General features: G+C 41.6%; 1 protein-coding gene across 4 annotated transcripts in view; it reads right to left on the bottom strand.

Annotated features, from left to right (window-relative positions):
* The window catches only part of FGD4 (FYVE, RhoGEF and PH domain containing 4), a 204,917-nt gene that overhangs the window by 81,562 nt on the left and 102,201 nt on the right, over positions 1–21,154 (bottom strand). Inside the window, exon 1 of one of the 4 annotated variants that reach the window (XM_039480876.1) lies at positions 16,388–16,448. The exons of the other annotated variants lie outside the window; for them this stretch is intronic. Coding sequence (XP_039336810.1) covers positions 16,388–16,412 — 25 coding nt within the window. The 5' untranslated portion in view covers positions 16,413–16,448. Of the gene's footprint in view, positions 1–16,387; positions 16,449–21,154 lie in introns of those variants that run through there. 4 annotated transcript variants of the gene reach the window in all.

The following is a 21,154-nucleotide window of genomic DNA, read 5'->3' as shown; positions in this document are numbered from 1 at the left end:
ATAAATGAAGACTCAGCACACCACTTCTGAAAGGTTGCCGACCCCTGCACTAGCACAATAAGGTAGATTTGTAAATCCCATCAGCTGCATCCACTAAACTGTACATGCAAGAAAGGACACAATTCAAGGAAATTGCAGGATTTCCACTGGTTTTGGAATGAAACCATGGAAAACCAGAAGTTTCAAGCATCTTTCATACAAAACTAGAAAGAGCCAGCCCCAGCTCATGAACAGTAATTGTTAGAATCAATCTGGGCTTTTTCAGGTTTAATTGAACCTGAAACTAACTAAAACTCAAAGAGTGTGAGGCAGGGAATCTACACATTCAATAGCTGGGGTGGGAGTGGGGGGGGGGCGAACTGCTGACTTGCCCTCAATTGTTTACACATTTGTATTTTGAAGCAATTGTCAGTTACAAACTGTAAATGCTTTAAAGAGAGTCTGCTCACTCTGTTCTGCAAAGAGTTCTGAGGTTAATTTAAGGTGGTGCTTGCAGTGGTAAGCCAGTGATTAAATGCTTTAGGCAGTCAATGATGCTGTTAATAAGAGAAAAGCAACTGTCTGGGTAGGTCTACACTACAGCAGCACATCTATCAGGGGTACCAATGTAGTGTTGTAAACAGTTCCTCCACAGGTGGAAGGAGGGTCTCTTGATGCAGGTAATCCACCTACGTCGACCAAAAAATTCTTCCATCGACTTACTTGGGTCTACACCAGGTGTGAGGTCAACCTAACTACAGTGCTCAGGGTATGACATTTTTCAAGGCTCTGAGGGAGATAGCTAGGTTGACCTAATTTTTAAGCATAGACCAGGCCCTCTATCAGAAGACTAGTGGGTGGACTATTCCAGAGGAAACTAGTTTTGCTTCTCTGCAAAAACCTAGTTTGCTAAAAGCGTTGTGTAAATTTCCACTGGGCAAATATCTGGGATTATGTTTGAAGGGTTGAATTTAGGCATTGAACAGATCTTTATTGGCAAAACATATGCCAAAGAGCAAATTCAAGTAAATATTAGTTCTGATATGTGAAAATTGGTTATTTTTACTATGTTATTCTCTAGACCAGTGGTTCCCAAACTGGGGTTCATGAAATGTTACAGGGAGTTCTCAGGGGAAAAAAATTCCCTAATGGTGGACAGAGCTTCCCTAGGGACCCCGGGCAGCAAGGGACCAGCAGCTAAGCAGATCAAAGCAAGCATATCTATCACACTGAGGAGATTTAAACTTCAAGACTCCTTATAAGAAAAGGAAAGGGAGGTGGATATTTTTTGCTATTTTTAAAATTAAATAGGCAGCTAGTCTTGTTTTTTAAATTATTATGAAGAACAAGTTTAAGCTTTGTTGTAATATGCATTGTTTGCCTGGACTGCTCAAGCCCTGAATGCTTGTGTAAGAGGAACTCTGAGTTGGCTTCTTAAATATCTTCATGCTGTTTCACATCTGATACTCCTTGATGAAACATAGGAGCCTTGTCTTATAAACAGGCTTATTCAAAGTGATACAAGCTACGGAAGTGAGACGAATGTTGCCATTTTCATAATGTAATAAAAATACTGTAATGATAAATAATTAATAAGTGTGTAATAAGCATGTCAAAAAACAAATTTTATATTTCCAAGATCACTGCTTTTATAATTTATACTCAGGTAAAGGAGAAAATACCTAGAAATATTCATTTTTAGGAGGGGGTTCACAAGACTTGACATTTTATTGAAAGGGGTTCACAGATTGTTAAAGTTTGGGAACCACTGCTCTAGACACAACCAAAGAGATTTTGTATGTTGCAGTAGACAGTAGAAGCACATCCCCTCCCCCCAACCTTCCCCACAAACCTTCCTACCCTCCCTTCCCTGCATTATTTTCAATGGTTAAGTGTATGTTATACATCCTGCTAATGTTCTCTGGGCTACATTAATTCCCTCTTCTTTTGCTGTATACCATTTGCTGCAGGGAATAAATCAATCCTCACCAGATTTGTCATATCATTTTAGAGGAAGCAAGAAGGCATTTACCCTGTTTTCTCCTTACTAATAATGTTTAGCACCTTTACTGATCATGTTAATAATGTATTTCCAAAGACATTGTTCTGTTTTATCTCAGGTTCAATTTCACACCAACAATATTCAAGCCGAAGCCTGAGCTGGATGCTGAGTATTTACTACCCAGTATTTTCTGGGAGAGGCAAAATATTTAACAAGTGGGTATTTAATCTAGAAATGTTTTTCTGGTGTTTTACTCCCCCGGTTACCCAAGCATGACCAGTTAGTACCCTTCTGTTGATGTTGCACCAAGTATTCAGTTTTAATAGAGGTTGTGCAACATATAGATGGAACAAACAGGAATATAGGATTTTAATAGCATACTTAAAGCTGATAAACCTAAAATTAGATACCAAAGCATTGCTTGGCTTATGGGTGTGAATGAGACACAAACAACCTTTCCTTTTCAAGGATGGTCAATTCTTGATACCAGGCAGGGTGTTTTATGATCAGTCATCTTCACTACCCTCTCTGCTCGTAAGTTTGACACAGAAAGGAGGATAAGAAATAGGGCAACATGCATGTATGCGCACACAACCTGTTGTAGAACTCATGCTGGAAGATAACAGCTGAAATGCGGAGATTTTATTTACAGTGGTTGCTATTAAACTATAAACTTTTGCCAACAGTTACCCGATATGGGTGTCGCCCTATTTTGTCCCATACTTTAAATAGTAGGTATCTGTGGCAACTCTGTGATAACAGTCAGTCAAGTTAAATTTTCAATAGCTTCTTGATTTTGCAGCCTTCATTATAAAAAAAGGCTATAGAAGTTCACAGAAATTACATTTTAAATAAAATTTTAAGGGTAAGAAAATGTCAATCATTTATTTTTTGAAGTATTCTACAAAATTATATAATACTGAAAGTTCTCTTAAATTCTATAGAATACTTTAATACAAAATACCCTTACTAATCTCTTATGGACTTTTCTATAAATGTAGGAAAAGACAAAAATTTTCCATCCTCTTTATCATGAGGAACCCCACCCCAAAAGGGCTCAAATCAGTTTTAGGACTTCAAACAAAAACACCCACACAAACTCCCCTCCCCCTCAAAAAACTACCCTGAACCCCACACAAACCTGGAGGAATTTAACTTATTAAAACAATTTGAATGAATATATGCAGAAGATTATTTCTTCTGCAATACTCACCCAAATATACAAAGATGATTGCCAAACCAAGTAAGCTCATTTTATAACACACACCTAAACAGAAAGAGGTTGATCTGAGGAATTTAAAATAGTTGGACTTTCTAGTATTTTTCTATATCTATCCATTGCTTATGTCCTTATTTAACCAACAGGTTTTCTTGATCAAAATCACATGTGTAATCCTTCAGTCTTGACACAAACAAATTCTCAGATAGATCAATAAGAGTTGGGCCTCCCTGAGAACTGTAGGATTAAGCTTTAAGAATAGAGTGGAACATCAACAACATGATCAAGATTTACAGCAATAGGTTTTTGGATCCCAACCTGGAATCTTGATGTACGGTACATCATGCAAACTAAGTGACCAAAGGGGAAATTCAATACTAATTCACTAGAGGTATTACACTGACACTGGGCAATTTATAAAATCCAGGAGATTGCCAAGAGTCAATTTATCAATCCAGTCTTGTGTGTTGCATTGATCTTCATCACTTGGCCCTGATCCCATAAGCTGCTCCACACAGGCAAACCTATATGCTCACTCTGAGCCCAAGTAAAATGAAGGGATCCAAAGAATAGGGTTTACACATATTACCTTTCAACATTTTTTTGAACTTTTTTTTAAACTAGTTTTAACCTGAACAAACTCATGGTACTGTTTCAATAAGATAAAAGCATTACAAGATTTCAAACAATCCCTTGAAATCTTGAAACTGAAATCTGTGCTCTTCACAGAAAGTAAAATTTCCCTCCATCATGGGAGCACACACTCATTTGTTACAGTACAGTTCCACATCAGTGTTAATATGTGGGGGCATCTTTTTGTTCTGTATTTGTACAGCACCTTGCAAAATGGGCTCCTCAGTGCTAAGGTAACACAAATAATATTTGAGGGTCAGATAAAAGGAAATGGGGGAGAAAAAAAGACGACAAAAATGCAGCACGTGAAATTGACCGTTACCAACCAGGACAAGGTCTTTCCAATAAGAGACAGTTTCATGCTTGAAATTAAATGCAAGTCCAGGCCATATATGCTCTTCTATTGCTAATTATTATAGTTTAATAAAATCAAACAAAAAACAAAGCAATCATATTTAAAGTAGGATAGTGGGTAAGATGATAGTGCTAGAATTACATTCTGCTCTCCAAGAGTTACTTATGATTCTGCATTTTGAATATCACTGAAAATTTATGGGCATTCCATCCTAAAGGCCTGAACCCAAAAGACAATGAGCATCCCCCTTTACATCAAGTCTCATATGGAACATTTCAGTGATGGAGGAAGTAATCTACACTAACATTTCCATGCACTAGGATAATGACCTATTGATGACAGTGGTTATCAACTTGTTAGTGACAAAATGGAAAACAGATTTTTTTTTTTAAATAATTGGAGATATACCAATCTCCTAGAACTGGAAGGGACCTTGAAAGGTCATCGAGTCCAGCCTCCTGCCTTCACTAGCAGGACCAAGTACTGATTTTGCCCCAAATCCCTAAGTGGCCCCCCTCAAGGACTGAATTCACAACCCTGGATTTAGCAGGCCAATGCTCAAACCACTGAGCTATCCCTCCCCGTTTGAAGTAAAAAAAAAAGTTTCAGGTATTCTGTATGTTGATTCATTTTTTACTAACCTCCTAGAATATTCTGGACCTTTGTAGAATCTCATGAAACCTTCCAGACTTTGAGAACTACATTTTTCTTAAACTCCTAGAATGTTGTCACCCATGTCCTTGCGGGTATATAAAGGGTGGGGTGTCACCAGTCAGTCACATATAAAAACAAAGTGAGAGCCCAGCTGCACTATAGGGAACCTTGTTTTATTGTGTAATTGCGAAAGTGTACTTGTGTTTTAAGACTTGAAGAGTGTAAGTAGTAACTAATAAAAGACAGATTTAATGAGACACCCGAGATACCTATCAAACCGCAATGTAAGCAACAATATAAAATAAATACTATTGCTTCTTTTGCCATGCTTAACACATAATGTTTGGTGACTTTCTAATACTATCTGTTTTCCCCTGTAGAAGATAAAAGATACCCCTAAAGAAGACTTCAGGAGCTCAGTATAGGAAGCGAAAAGCTCAATTGCAATCTAGTTTGCAGCAAGGAGCAAATTTGATGGGAAAATATCTGAAACAGAACAACATAGACTAGGCTTTAGGCAACAGTGATCAGACCAGTGCTGAAGAAATTGAGAACCAAAGCGTAAATGATGGAAGGCCTATTACTAAGGAATTAGCAGACTTACCTGAAGATAAAGAATAGAAATATGAGGAAAGTGAGAGAGAGAAGAAAATGAAGAGACCAAAAAGGGAAGCACAGCAGGCCTCAAGGGCCAACAGTGCCCTGGCTTTATCTTCTGGTCCTGCACTTTATGCCTGCATTATCTGTGCCAAGAACTGTCACATGAGAATTGGACATTTTAGATACTCATACATCATGCTGTAGTACAACACATGGTAAATGAATGGCTTTGGAACTTACACCATTGTCTTTTGAGATGTACGCTTGCCATTCATTCATAACATTTGTACAGTTACACTAGTTAACCTGGAACATGAGATTATGCTTACAAGTACACCTCAACCTTGATATAACGCTGTCCTCGGGAGCCAAAAAAATCTTACCACATTATAGGTGAAACTGCATTATATCGAACTTGCTTTGATCCACCGGAGTGCACAGCCCCGTCCTCCAGAGCACTGCTTTATCGCATTATATCCGAATTCGTGTTATATCGGGTCACGTTAGATCGGGGTAGAGGCGTATTAGTTTTAAATCAAAAGAAAGCTCTTCAATAGAATGGAGCTAGCAATTGTTATACATATCATGTTTTTAATTATGTTCCTTCAGCTTAACTTTATGTGATTTACCTCTTTCATTTATGTAACCATCAAGAACTCTTCTTTCACATGCTTAGTTCTTGTCTGACAGAATCTTACCTCAAATCATGTATGACTCTGGTTTGAAGACTGGTAAATTCCCAAAACAAAAGAAAAAACCAAAAACGTTTAAAAAAATGTAAAGAGTACATAGTAATGATCTTTATCTTGAGAGACTTTTAATCGCTGGATTTTTATAAAATAACGTAGGTAGGTATATGTATAAGTAGTTCAGCCCAACATTTGGGGGTATTTTTGTGTCCCCCTGCCTCTGTAAGCAGACGGTTCTGTTATGACGACTTACTGTCATCTCTTCCTCTATATTGAAAACAGCCATGGTTAATCCATAATGTCATATATCACTGGGTATTGCAGTGGTTCTCAACCAGGGATACCCATACCCCTGGGGGTACAGAGAGGTCTTCCAGAGGGCACATCAACTCATCTAGACATTTGCTTAGTTTTACAACAGGCTACATAAAAAAGCACTAGAGAAGTCAGGGCAAACTTGAATTTCATATAGACAATGATTTGTTTATACCAGGGGCATAGCCACAGTGGGCCCACCCAAATCTGAGCAGGGGTGTAGTACTGCCACAGCGACCTAGAGCATCACCACTCAGGCACCTGAAACCCAGGATGAAGCTATGCACCCTCCCTTCAGAAAGCTACACTCCAGCAGCTCTGCCTTGCCATCTTCTGAGCTGCCCCATGTGCATGCCCAGCTTGGCAGGTGAAGCCCTGTTTAGGGCTGCAAACTTTCTTATCGCACAAAACTGAACACCCTAGCCCCGCCCCTTCCCAGAGGCCCTGGCCCCAGCTCACTACATTCCCCCCTCCTCCGGTGGCTCGCTCTCCCCCACCCTCACTCACTTTCACTGGGCTGGGGTGCAGGAGGGGGCGAGGGCTGTAACTGGGGATGGGAGCTCTGAGATAGGACCAGAAATGAGGAGCTCAGAGTGTGGGAGGAGGGAAGGGGTGAGGGCTCCGGCTGGGGCCAGGGATGAGGGGTTCAAAGTGTGGGAAGGGGCTCTGGGCTGAGTCAGTGGGCTGGCATGTCGGGGGGTGCGGGCTCTGGGATAAGGCCGGGGATGATGGGTTTGGGATGCAGGAGGGGGCTCCAGGCTGGGGCAGGGGCTCCGGCTTACCACCAGCAGCTCCTGTTAGCAGCGCAGTGGGAGGGCTAAGGCAGGCTCCCTGCCAGTCCTGACTATGCTGCACCTCGGAAGTGGCCCGCAAATCTAGCTCCTAGTCGCAGGTGCAGAAGGAGGTTCTGCACGCTGCTCTCACCTGCAGGCATTGTCCCCGCAGCTCCCATTGACCAAGGCTCAGGGCGAAGGCAGCGCACGGAGCCCAGTGGCCCTCCCACCTAGGAGCTGAACCTGCTAGATGCTTCCCAGGCACAGCACGGGGCCAGAACAGATAGGGATTAGCCTGCCTTAGCTCCGCAGCACCGCCGACCTGACTTCTAATGGCCCAGTCGGCGGTGCTGATCATAGCCGCCAGGGTCCCTTTTTGATCAGGTGACAACTGGTCACTCTAGCCCTGTGTCTGGGGGAACGGGGGCTAGGAAGAGGGCATGGCATCAGGGAAGAACCTGAGCTAGCATAGTCTGTCATTGCCTGTCTGCCTGAAAGTCAGGGCCCACCCAAATTTCCACTCTTAGTTACAGCCCTGGTTTATATTGCTCTACATACTAAACACTGAAATGTAAGTGCAATGTTTATATTCCAATTAATGTATTTTATAATATTGTGGTAAAAATGAGAAAGTTAGCCATTTTTCAGTAATAGGTTTGATTTTGTAAACAAGTAGTTTTTAAGTGGGGTGCACAAGACATATCAGACTCTCCAAAGTAGTACAGTAGTCCAGAAAGGTTGAGAGTCACTCAGGTATTGTGTCTGAGGGCTGATTTCTTCCTCCTCCCTATCTCTTTGTTGGCTTTTACAGCTTAGTGCACATGTGACTGGGGAAAAGAGGAAACCAGTCAAGTTTCAGCTGCTTTCGTAAGTCACTCCCTACATCACTGATAGTTTCAATTGTAAAATATACCTCTGCTGGAAAGCACTAACCGGAAGCATTTCTGTAATGATACTCCAGTGGATTTTTCCCTTTATTCTCATGGCACTACTCTGGAATGTGAATAACTCTGCAAATGTCTGCGTTCTACATCACTGTTCCCACTGGAAATGTTCTGCTTAAGGCTTATAGCCAGGATCCCAGTGAAGTCAAGGGGAATCTTTCCACTGACTTCAATATGCTTCGGGTCAGGCCTCAAACGTTCTGATTTATCATTTTCTAAAGAGCTCAATTCTGCAGTCCTTAACATAGGGAATCCTTACTCTCCCAAGCAGAGTCATTACACTCAATGGGATTACTTGCATGGATATGGGCTGCAAAATGAGGACCTAAGTGAACAAAATGAAAGATATATTTTCTTCAGGGCATCAGTGGGGTTGCCAAGCAACCGGTTTTCATAGGGACCCTGGCAGCTCTGGTCAGCACAGCTGACTGGGCTGCCAAAGGTCCATTTGGCAACAGCGGGGTAGGCAGGCTCCGTGCCTAGCTCCTGGGAAGCAGCAGTATGTCTCTCCAGCTCCTAGGCGGAGGGGTAGCCAGGGGCTCCGCACACGGCCCATCTACAGGTGTATGCCAAAAGCCTAATGGGAAGAAATTGTCTCAAATAAAATTGTATTCCATTTGGCTAGCTTTGAATTTGTAAGAAGAAACTGTAGCCTTGAATTAGTAAGAAGAAATTATTCTGAGTTTATTTTTTGCTGATTATGTTAACATTGGTTCTTAGAAGGATAGAAGTTTTATGGCTGTAATTGCCTTATTTACTGTTTGGTGTGAGTGAAGAATGTATTGTAATTAACTGAAAAAGGACAACTAGGCCGGATGGTCAAGAAGGGAGTGGAGGAGTCAAGAGGCACCAACTTTATCATCAATCACCCGGATGGCAGATTGATGACCCTAAATCAAAGGCATACACCCCAAGGACAAGATAAGGAGTTGATCCAAAGGGACAGATAAGAAACAGCTGCGGATCCTTCTGGTAACAACTCAAAATAATGCTAATTAAGAACAACCTTGACTACCTCGTGGGTGTGACACAGCAAGATATGGGAATTTATTGCTATAAAAGAAGAGTGTATTGCCCTGGGACTTTGGGTTTGTTTTGCATCAACACCGGAGCTTTGAACACATTTGACAGAGGCCTAGCTCCCCTCCCTCGTGTGCAGTTTCAGTTGGCCACTGGAACTGACCGAGCAACACTAAGGACCGGTAACTATAAGATCCGGTTGCAGAACTCTGTGTGCGTGTGTGTGCGCGAGCATATGTTGATTTCAATGCTTAAATTGTACTCTCAATAAACTCAGCGTATTGCCTTATCCCCTTTAAAAAGATTTCCTGTGCTTCTTATAAGCATAACACAGGCACCACGCTGAGCGCCAGCTCCACAGCTCCCATTGGCTGGAAACTATGGCCAATGGGGCTGCAGGGGTAGCACCTGCAGGCGCGTGGAGCCCCCCTGGCCGCTCCGCCTAGGAGCCGGAGGGACAGGCCACCGCTTCCTGGGAGCCATGTGGACTTCTGCCATCCCCCGGAAATGTCAGGGCCACCTGAGGTCAGCACAACCCGGAGCCCGCGCCCTGAACCCTGTCCCACACCCCAACCCCCTACCCCAGCCCAGAGTCCCCTCTGCATCCCAACCTCCTGCCCCAGCCTGATGAAAATGAGCGAGTGAGCAAGGGCGGGAGAGAGCAAGCGACAGAGGCACAGGGCAAGGGTATTCAGTTTTCTACAATTAGAAAGTTGGCAACCCTAGATACCAGCAATATACAAGACACCTATCATGGAATTATGCTCTGTAACAGAGTAAAAATCTAACATTCTTTAGCATGGCCATCCAAATACTATTGGAGAAGCTCTAGTTTAAAATAATAATAATAATAATAAATAAATAAATTATTATTATTATTATTGAGAAAAGAGAGTTCTCAATGTTACATAAATACAAATAGCTGTAGTTACAGTGGTAGTTGAGGTTCTAAAATACAGTGAAAATGTTAGTGTATTTGCATTCCCTTTTTTAAGCTAATATAGAATAATGGTATTGGGCAACAGGCTTCCTAAAAAAGAATAAAAGCTAAATATAAACTCAAATTCCTTCATTCCTTTATTGCTCATCATATGAAAATGCTTAGAACACATTTTTAATGCATTTCTATAATGTCTTTTGTAACCTTCTGGTCTGTCATTCTTACTGGCTGTTGATCTGTGCAGTTAAGACATCTCTTAAGCAACTCGCTTATTTTAAAAATAGCTACATACATTTTAAAAGATGAGCGCAGATATCTTTCACTGAACGAAGGCTCTCTGCTAATAGGTAATATTTTTAGAAACAGGATGCTGCAAGAAAATAACCTCATCCCCAAGAAGAGAAAAACAAACTAATTAAAGAAGTTTTAAAATGGACTATTCCTTTGGCTATGGCTACACTTAAACTTCAAAGCGCTGCCGCGCCGGCAGCGCCGCGCAGCGCTTGCTTGCGCTAAGTGCGCGCAAAGCGCCAGCGCTGAAACCAGCGCCGTCCGTACCCCAGCTCCCGTGGGAATAATGGACACGGACTGGGCGCGGCTGCAGCGCTGGGGCTTTTGATTGGCCTGGCTGTTTGGCGCGGCGTTGCAGCAGCGCCGCAGTTTTGTGTTTCACTGCTGCAGCGCTGCAAATTTGTAAGTGTAGCCAAGCCCTACGATTAATTTAAATGCAAATGTACAAATCTTGAAGATTATACCACATAAAATAAACTGAGGTAAAGACTCAGTATAAAATCTGCCTGAAATATAGAAGAGGCACAAAAGAAAAAAAGTCAAAGCAAATTTCAAACACTTGACCCAAACTGTTAATAGTGTGAACCATCTCTTTTATTTCTAAATTCTTCTTTCAAATTGCAGAAGTGGATAACATGTATGGCATAACCACTTATAGCCCCACTAATTCAAGCATGAAAAGAAAACCACGACTCTAAGATCTGTGGATTCAAATATGAAAAGAAGTTTTAAAAGCAGTGCCTGAATTCTAGAATGCCGTGCACTCGTGCTAACTCCATAACAAAGGCCAGACACTAACATTTAGGGCTGAAAGACAACAAATCATGTAAAAAGGGAAGTATACCTTAGAAAATCATCCTGTTTGTTAGAGCAGACTGAAGTAGGCTGTGAGTCCTGTGCTTGCTGCCCCCCGACATAGGTAATACCAGCATTGCCTCTCTGCAGCATTACAGCTGCTCTGTTTAGCATGCTTTTTCTAATCTTTGGGGCACACCGCCCATTTTCAGGCTACTTAAGTAGTCCCAGCTTGCTGCCAAGTAATTAACAGCCAACATCTACAAAACACAGAACAAACAGCAGCTCCCTGGGAACGTCTGCAGCACCAACTCAGAAATATAAAGAACTCAAGCTGCAAACCTCACAAGAATGCCAGTACTTCCTGCTTTTGACCTGGTTGGAAATACCATAAGAATAGCCTTAAATGGCTGATTTAAGCAAATGTAGGGCTTCCTGTGAAATCATTCAGTTGGAACCCCTCCTGCAGTCTCCTGTCATTCTCCTCTACTAAACTTGCCACAATGGTGCCAGTTTTCATGTGGACATTGCCTATGAAGACTTAGACCTCCATATATCATCAGAGCAGGGGTCAGCAACCTTTCGGAAGTGGTGTGCCAAGTCTTCATTTATTCACTCTAATTTAAGGTTTTGCGTGCCAGTAACACATTTTAATGTTTCTCTTTCTATAAGTCTATAATATATAACTAAACTATTGTTGTAAGTAAGTAAATAAGGTTTTTAAAATGTTTAAGAAGCTTAATTTAAAATTAAATTAAAATGCAGAGCCCCTTGGACTAGTGGCCAGGACCTGGGCAGTGTGAGTGCTACTGAAAAAATCAGCTTGCGTGCCGCCTGCGGCACATGTGCCACAGGTTGCCTACCCCTGCATCAGAGCATAATGGCCATCATTAAGGAAGTAAGTCATATTCACATAAGTATTGTCTTAGATTCAAAAGAAAAATTAAAACAAATCTCATCTGCCAGAGAACATTGTTTTGCTGTTCAAATACTCACTTCAGACTGAACGTTAAATGGATTTGCATCAATTCTTTCAACTACTCTGGGTAATTAAATGCTAATTTACTCTGCTTACATGTTACGAAATGATCAGGTTGACAGAAATAATAGAAATCCAGAAAGACCAAGCCCAACAGTTTAATGTTTTTACATTGTTCAAACCCTTTGTCCCTCTCCCTGCCCTCACCTCCCAGAAATGTATTTATTTCAATCCATCGACTAGTATTAGCACACATCACTTGATTAATTCCCAAATTGGGAATCCTTTGAAGTTATCTTTGATGCAAAGACTTGGATAATTGCTTATCGGAAGCACTGCACACTGAAAACAGCTGAAGCATCATACAATGATTTAAAATTAATTGTTTTCCTGTCCTGGCATTTATAATATTCCTAAAATAAAGAATAGGAACTTCCCACAAAATCCTATGCTACTGGAAAAAAAAAATTCTGAAATAAGCCTCCTTGTAAAGTTACCAGTGTTTCATGAAGGCAAGTGTCTTTGTGTTGGGTTTGCCAGAGCCCACACAGCATCCACTGTGGCCTGTCTGGGAAAGGCCCTCAATCTCCCAAACCCTTCTTTCTGCAAATACCCTCCTTCAGTTTATCAAATTAAAGCTTCAAAACCTTTGGCCAGGTAAAAAAGGCAACTTAAAACCAACAGATTTTTGCCAACTCACAATATTTGGTGTTCTTCTGAAAGCTCCAACATCATTTCATGGTAACTGCGGTCCCTCGAAGGCATTCATTCTAGGTTCCCAGCTTCTCAGCCATCACCTCTCTTGGGCAGAGACCCACATCTCTCCCTCCCGACCAGGGTTTTTCCAAGCTGCACAGTTCTGCCTGCCTACATTGTTATATCCCCAGAAAGCCACACTGTCTCAACAGGTCAGCACCTGCACTTGGCTTTCTCTTTGAAGGTTATGAACAGCTGTAATTGCCAGCAGCCACAAGTTACCACACAGCTCTTTATAAGCAAGCACATTTATTCTTAAGGTAAAAGCATTATAGAGAAAACATTAAAAATAGTAAATATATGCATGCTAAAAGCTTACGAGAAGTCACCCATCAGTCTTATACAGCCTCACTAGATTAAGTCCTTCTAACTCCTCCCTGAAAGGACTGAGGGCCCCCTTGAACAGAACGCCCTGTCTGTTTGCTGGACCAGAAAGACGACCCTGAGTCCGTTTAAACTCAAGCTATCTATCCATAAGTCCTTTATTTGTCTGTTGGTTGCTGGAGAACACAGTTTGAACTAGTATATGCAAGCCTCTGCAGGTAGTAGTGCTTTTCTGGAGGAGTTACAACTTGAGTGAAATTGCCTGATCACCATTCCCCCCCACATACACACACAGTTCTTAGCTCTTGAAGGAAGCTAAGAACAGCCTACTCTTAGGTTCTCCCGTTCACTCAGATATGAATCTCACAATATGGTAGTATCTCTCTTAACAGTGTTTTACCGTAAGACCTCCCCTTGTGCATGAAGTCCATTTCCTACCTTCATGTCTTCTGCTTTACGTCAACAAGTCAAGCAACCTAGCTGCAATGCAGCACAAGCCCAAAAAAACTGTCAGCTATTAACCGAGGCCTCCTAGTAACACACAGGCAAGGTCATGTTAAATTCCCTTGTGGAATATAGGAGTCCATTTAATATTTGGCCTTTCAAGATCAAGATTCTCAAACTTCATCCTGCCAGTTTGCATCCAGACTATTAGCATGTATGTTCATATTTTAGCCCAATGTGAATTGAGGTGGCCAAGTAATAAACTCCTGACACACAGAGAGAGATTAATTATAAACAGCAGCTGGGGCAGCACTGCCACAATGCAGAAATCCATGCTCCTCAGCAATGTCAAGCTAGTACAGCTAGTTTACTTACTTAATATTGATCAGTTTCTGTAAACTAAAAGGCAACCGCTGCCCATCACCAATTGTTCTATCGCAATGGTTCTCAAATTTCCCCCCACCCATTCCCCCCCCCCCCCACAGACCACTTGAAAATTGCTGAGGATCTCGGCAAACCACTTAATGATCTTTCCAATTGTTGTTTGTACCGTTAACGAGCTATTGTAAAGCGCTTTGGATAAAAGCACTACATAAAATCTTAAACTTTTTTTGTTCTACAAATAAAAGCACACAACTCATATTTTAGTATCAGTAGTCTTACCTTTCTAACGTGATGGATATGCCCTCTCTCCCCCGCTGAAGCAGCCCCTGAGCTGGGGCTGGGAAGTGGGGGTGGGGCGGGTGGAGGGGGGGGGGGGAAGGCTCTCTTTCCTGCCACAGAGCTGAGGCTGGGAAGGAGGGTCATCTCTCCCCAGCAACCACAGTCCTGGAGCTGGGGAAAGTCACCTCTTTCTCTGGCCACCGCAGCCCTGCACGTCCCAAATTTCCCACAGTCTCTCTTACCCCACTGCCCCCTCCCACCTACCCCTTATTCCCCCCAAGGCCACCACCTCACCTTACATGTGCATCTTCTCCAGGGTCCAGGCACTTAATTAGGGGAGCTACCCTGCACAGCTCCACTAATTAGGTGGGCGGCCCTTCATTCTCTTGTGTGCAGCCACCCAGGTGCACACCTTAGCGGGAACTATCCGCGGACCACACTTTGAGAACCCCCTGTTCTATCGCACATCACTCAGATGGCAACTAACCTTAAAGAATTTTGCTCTTAATACCATGTGAACAGAATTTGACCACAATAACCATCCTAGAAATTTTTTCCCCTCAAAAAGCAAAAAATGTATGCATACTATGTACAAGGACCATATGCAATACTATCATTTACTTCCAATGCACAGCTGTGCCCATCCTGCCAACTTTCTTTCTGCAGTAATTTGTGTTTTACAATACAACTTTATGAAGCATATTTTTTATGAAGCATATTCTTTCACACACATTGTGTCCCCAAAACAGGTTGGTGTTACAAAGTTGAAATAAAAATACAAAAGCAGAGAAGGGGAAAAAATGTAAAGAGAAAAATTCTTGCATCCGTCGTGGTGAGATTGTGCAAAGGTGCAGAGAAGATAGTACACAAATTGAGGGAGTTAGGAATAAGAGACCAGTTCTTTGAGCGAAGACACAAAATCAGAATGGTTTTTAAAAACCTCTGGGCCTGTGCATTGGTACATGAAATGAATGAGGAGCCAATAGGAGTTGCTTGATATGGGTGACATATCACACTTTATACCTGTGAGAAGTTTGGCACCAGCAAAAGCTGAAGTTGGGAGGACTGTGCTTGGGGTGGATAGACCAGCAGAGAACGGAGTCCTGCAGAGTTAGCTGCACAGTTTACCCCAAACTTCCTCAGCAGACTATCAAAACCCCAGACCAAACCCCAAACCCAAGCACATAGAAGTTCTCTCCTCTACTCCTGCCAACTGGTTCTGTGCTTTTCAGAACAGCCAGGGGTGATGGGCTTTACAACGTACCTCCTCACAAATCTATTTCATCTCTAATTTTGGATTAGATTCCATTTTCAAAAAATATTATAGTTTGCTCTTAGGATTAGAGAATGTTTACATTGTGTGTCCTGCACAGTAAGCACTTGTCAAGGCTGAAATTACAATGCAACTATATTTTTTTTAACACTATTCCTTACTGCAAAGCAAGTTAGAAAAATAAGCATAGAGTAAGTGAAAGTGGCCACCACTGCAAGACCGCATATACAGAATTAATTGGCAAAGCAAACTTCTCTCTCAAATTAGCCAGGTGTACTTAATTCATGAACCACTGAGAAAAAAATAAATATTTCAGACAATACTGATTTATAGCAACAGTCTAGGGACCTTTCAACTGTAAACAGAATTGTTGCTGTCAGCTCAATAGCAAACCAGAAATAGAAAGCACTTAAATATCTGCAAACTCAATTGTTTGAGAGTTGAGGTGAAAGTAGCAAGATGTGCAGAAAGTAACAGTATTTTTGCATGATGAACTTAGCAAACGCTGGAAGAAAAAAAAATCTACAAACTGATTCGTCAGTTAGAACAAACATGTTCCAAATGTATTACACAATCAAGCAGCTGAATTTATAATATGTTTATACATCTAAGGCACCAGATATAAAACTTTGCTTTTCTTTGGACTAAAACACTATTAAATATTCTGCAGGTAACAACTCAAATTCGAAGACTAACAGTCAACAAAAACAATTCAAAAATCCAAACAAGTCAGCCTTACCTAGATCAAAAGACATGGTTTTCATGTATGCTGATACCAAATTCACTCTAATGCTGCTGTTTTCACCAGTAATCGAGTTCACAATGTTAATGATCATATGACAGGTTCACATATACCCCATTTACAAATTTTGTAGCCCATTGAGAAGGAGTTCTAATCAGATGCTCTGTATATACTGAAAGTTTACAGTTCAAAGACACAGCATGTAATACGCCCCACCTCTTTGACGGCATGCCTGTTTTGTGTAGGGGAGAGAGCGCTCGAGCAAGCAAGCAAAACTAATGAGAGAGGAGAGAGAGTCAGTTGGAAGAGGTTTCATTCCTGTTAAATAGAAAAACAAGGGAATCAACTTACATAACCTTCAAACCACAGGAGCAAAGCACGGGGAAACAGTAAGTGGTTTTCATCTAATGCCTCAGCTATTTTGGAAGTTTCTACAACTGTTGATTTCACCACTGTATAAAAAAACAAGGTTAAATGATAAAATCAGTAGCCCTTTCCTCTGGTTGGTACTTACAGTCCCATTGTTACTAAGTGACTTTTGTTTCCAGAATCCTTTTCATTGTGCAAATAGAGCGTGTTTAAACGGCTTCTTTGAACTAAAGTAAAGGTGAAGATTAGAACTCCAGAGCAGAGGAACAACAGAAAAAGATTCTACAATGTATTCATAAAATGCTGGCCTTTTTGGTGTAGACTGCAAATAGAATGGGGTCATTGGAATGAATCCAGTTTTAAAATAGTAAGGCTCTTGCACCCTGTGCTTGGCAATGCCTTGGTACATATTTTGATGGCATCTCAAAAAAACTGACATGCTGCAGCATTGCGAGTAGCTAAAAAGTTCAATTTTTGAGGAACAGTCCTTGCCACAAATACTGAAGGAAGGTGCAGGGTCAGAGGATGAAGCCAGTACACTGGTAGCACTTGAGGCCTACTGACCGCACTTTCCTCTTCACTCTCCTCTGTCTCAACCACCTCTCTTCTGACTCTTTTTGTTTGCAGGTAAATGTAAGGAAAGAGATTAAATCAGTCAATTTCGTATTGTGTAAATGCAAATCATCTTAGAAAAGTACAGACATGACAGGTAACTGGAAAGAGTAATGTTACTATTTACAAACAAACTGTTGAAGATCCCCAAGTCTAGTTTGCTAAGAACCCCACCCCTTTTCCTTCATGCCCTGTTGACCTTGTAGGACAATTACCCTGTTGCAGGTGTAATTTTGCTCAGACCGTATCAAACAGTATCCATGACTAACAAAGTGGTCAGCAAAATAAAATACATAAATGCAATGTATCCAGTTTCCTCCTCACCCAAATAGATGGTGTGACAGGGACAAATGCTCCCTGAGCTTGGGGGGAGGGGGGGACAAGGAGGAAAGAAAAGAGAAAAAAAAGCTTAAAAACCCTGGATGAATTTCATTCTGGGGCAAGAGGAACAGAATGGGTTAAACCTGACTGACTGTTCTTGGTAAATTTGGATAATGTGAACCAAAACATGGCACATGTTCATAAACAGCACTGAAGTAATCTTCCTCAATAACTGTTCAGTTGATATATTTGCTTTGCTTTCCTCTGACTTTTTGCACATGCCACAACTCTGCCTCTGTCTATAGGAAGACTGGAAGGTGATATGTAAGATGGTGCAAGTGAGTATAAGCTGGTGTAACTTGCACACCAAGTGAACAGAAGAGATACATATAGCAGGAAAAGTAACTGTCAGGATAGCGTAGGTCATAGGTGCTGGAACTAGGGGTTCTGGGGTACTGCTGCACCCCCTGGCTTGAAGTGCTTTCCATCATATATGGGGTTTACAGTTTGGCTCAAAGGCTCTCAGCACCCCCACTATATAAATTGTTCCAGCACTCTGTTGTAAGTTAAATTAAAGTTCGTACTTAAACTCAACTCCGCTTTCAGTACCTGAGCACAGAAATTATACCATCTTAGACTTGCATCATGTTCAACTTTGTACAGGGAATAATAAAAATAAAAAAGAGCAAATGCCTTATTTCAGCACTTCCTTTGTATCTTTATCCCACTCCTGACTTCCTGCTTTCTTCTATATTTTCTTTAATGCTTTCTTGCTGTAACTGGGAACTCTTTCACCCTAAAGGTGCAAGGTAACACCACTTCCATTCAAATTCCTTCTTAAAATTCCTTTCTTCCAAGAGCTCACCAGTCAAAGCCACCTGCATAAAATCTCTCACTCATCTATCCTAGAAATCCTGCTACACTTTTAAGACAGAGCCATTTGGGGTCATGCAGTGCACTGGGCATGTGTTTTGTACTATGGCAAATACAGTGTTAGAGGTTTTAAAAAACCACTATCACCATAATTCATCTAATACCCAGTTCATGCTGAAGAATTTTACCAGGATCTAAGCCCCGAAGAAGCATTACAAGAGCTAAGTGCCTCTGTTACTGACTAGTTAGCCTCACTTGTACATCCTGGTGGGAATTTCACTTTCCCCACTCTGAAATATGTTTTAGTCTCCATCTTCTCCTCACATCTGGATGTGTTATGAAGCAGGTGGTGGTGTTGAACTGCGCTTCCTAAATCTGAATCCAAATTTATATGAGTTCATATCAGATCATTCACTCTGTCTACCGCCTCCCAGCTTTGATAGATAGGACTACTTGATCATGAAAGTACATATTTAAAGGCACGGTTCACTACAAAAAACATTTCCTATTACCACACACAGACAATTTTAGTAGGGAAACCACTTAAAAGCCAATCCAAATGGTGTTTTGCCTCCATAACGGATGCAACATTGGATCCCAAAAGGATATGTAACCTACTTCAAAAAAAAAAAAAAAAAAACCCAACAACCTATTTTGAACATTCAAAAACCCCAAGGATAACTAATCCCCAACAAGTAACATTTTCACCAATTTTAAGGACGCAAGTACCTAAAAACTTGTATTCCCCACAGCCCTGCTTAGTGCTATATATATGCAAAACAAGCTATTATTATTATGTTTATTAATAATTGGTTTACTATCTTTGTATTGAATAGTCGGTTCGCTGGAACTGGGCCACTAATTATTTCCTTTCTGGTACAGATGTTGAGTCCTATCAGCAGAGTTTTGCCAAAACACACAATATAATTTATAACAATTTTGCTTCTGTTATTTTAAAAACTTTGACACATATTTTGACTTTGAATGCTCAAATGCAAGCCCAACTTGTATATATCTGAAACCGGAATACAACCTTGCAAATCCTAGTTTTCCTCTACTCCAAAACGTTTAGAGATGATCTCATTCACGCTCTCACCGAGGTGAGCAAGCAGGAAAGCTGAATTTCAGCAAACAGTAGGAGTCCATGTTTCCTTCAAAAATAATTTTAAATTCCACTGTTTCTTTGTTTTGAAATTAACCCCTCCCCAACAATTGTGTTTTCTGGGGAGTGGGGGGGGGGGGGAAGTGACAGCAGGATAGAAAGACATGCTATCAAATGGAGCTCTGCCCACTCCAGCCGGTTTAGTAGGTTTGAACCCATTACAAATATCTTAAAGAGAATATCAATATATTGATGAACCCTTGGAGTGAACACTGGGTAAATTTAAAAATGAGAAGAACTGTAAAGAGGAGAAGCTGTGATTCCCCATCCTTGAGGATCTGAATGAGAAGCCCAAGTCCTCTCAAACCGACAGACAAATACCTTTCAATTTAATTTCCAGCAGTAATTCAAACACTACCAAGTACGTATTGCAAATTTAGCACCACATTCAGAGATGAAGGGTGGGTCAGTGGTTAGGTTTTCGCCTGGGAAAACTGTTTTCATTTCTTCATATTATTCATCTGGATTTCAGAGCCAGGCTCAGGAGCCCATTGTGCTAGACCCTGTGAACACACAATAGAATACAGTCCCCCACCCCCAAAGAGACTATCCTCTAGCAGACAAAAAGAGATGCAAGAAAAACACACAACACAAAAGCCATTTGCTGTAAGTATAATACAATTTCTCTTTTCCATTTCACGTACGTAAACCCCCTCCCCATGACCTCCTGTGTCCAACTTCTTCACACTCCTTGCTGGGCCTGACTGTCCTCCTTCTGCCCTTCCCATAGTAAAAAATTCAGCCTTGTTTTTAGAGACTCTCATGCAACAAGGAAAAAAAAAACATCTTTTCAAAGGTGGTTCTGTCCCACTTTCCCTCCCCACCATGTGTGGGTGTGGTGGAGAGAGCGGAAAGGAGAACTTCTGATCACCCCTGAACAGTCCACGTGGCCCAAGCCCACCCCGACCCACAGTGTCCTGGCTCTGGTGGCTCTCGATCCCTTTCCCTGCAGGCAGGCAGGGCGGGGGGGCGGGGGAGGGGAAGAGTTTGTGTGTCCTTGTCCCAGGGTCAGAATCTGTTCCACTGGAGACTTCCCATGTGACCATGAGCTAATGACTCAGGGTATTGGCCCATGGGAATTAGCCTCCCAGCCTGGGTCAACAGACTGAGGCTAGTGGAGCTTGTGCTAGCAGTCTAAAAATAGCTGTATAAACAGCACTTTGAAGTTGCAGCTCAGGCTGGATCTTGGGTGTTGGACTCAGCTGCAACTCAGCTCCCCATCTGAAAAATAGGATAATAGTCCTTCCCTACCTCAAAGGGGTGTTTTGAGGATAAATACATTATAAATGGCAAGGTGCTCAGATAATATGGTAATGGTGCCATAAAAGTACGATACACAGTGACTGATTTTAAAGACAAAGATACTATCATCAATATAATCTGAACTCCTGCACATGATTAGCCATATATCTATGTAGTAAGCTACT

This window comes from Mauremys reevesii, linkage group 1, assembly GCF_016161935.1.
Source record: "Mauremys reevesii isolate NIE-2019 linkage group 1, ASM1616193v1, whole genome shotgun sequence".
Lineage (NCBI taxonomy): Eukaryota > Metazoa > Chordata > Testudines > Geoemydidae > Mauremys > Mauremys reevesii.
The sequence above is the reverse complement of the archived record's forward strand: the minus strand, read 5'-3'. Positions and strand labels throughout refer to the sequence as shown.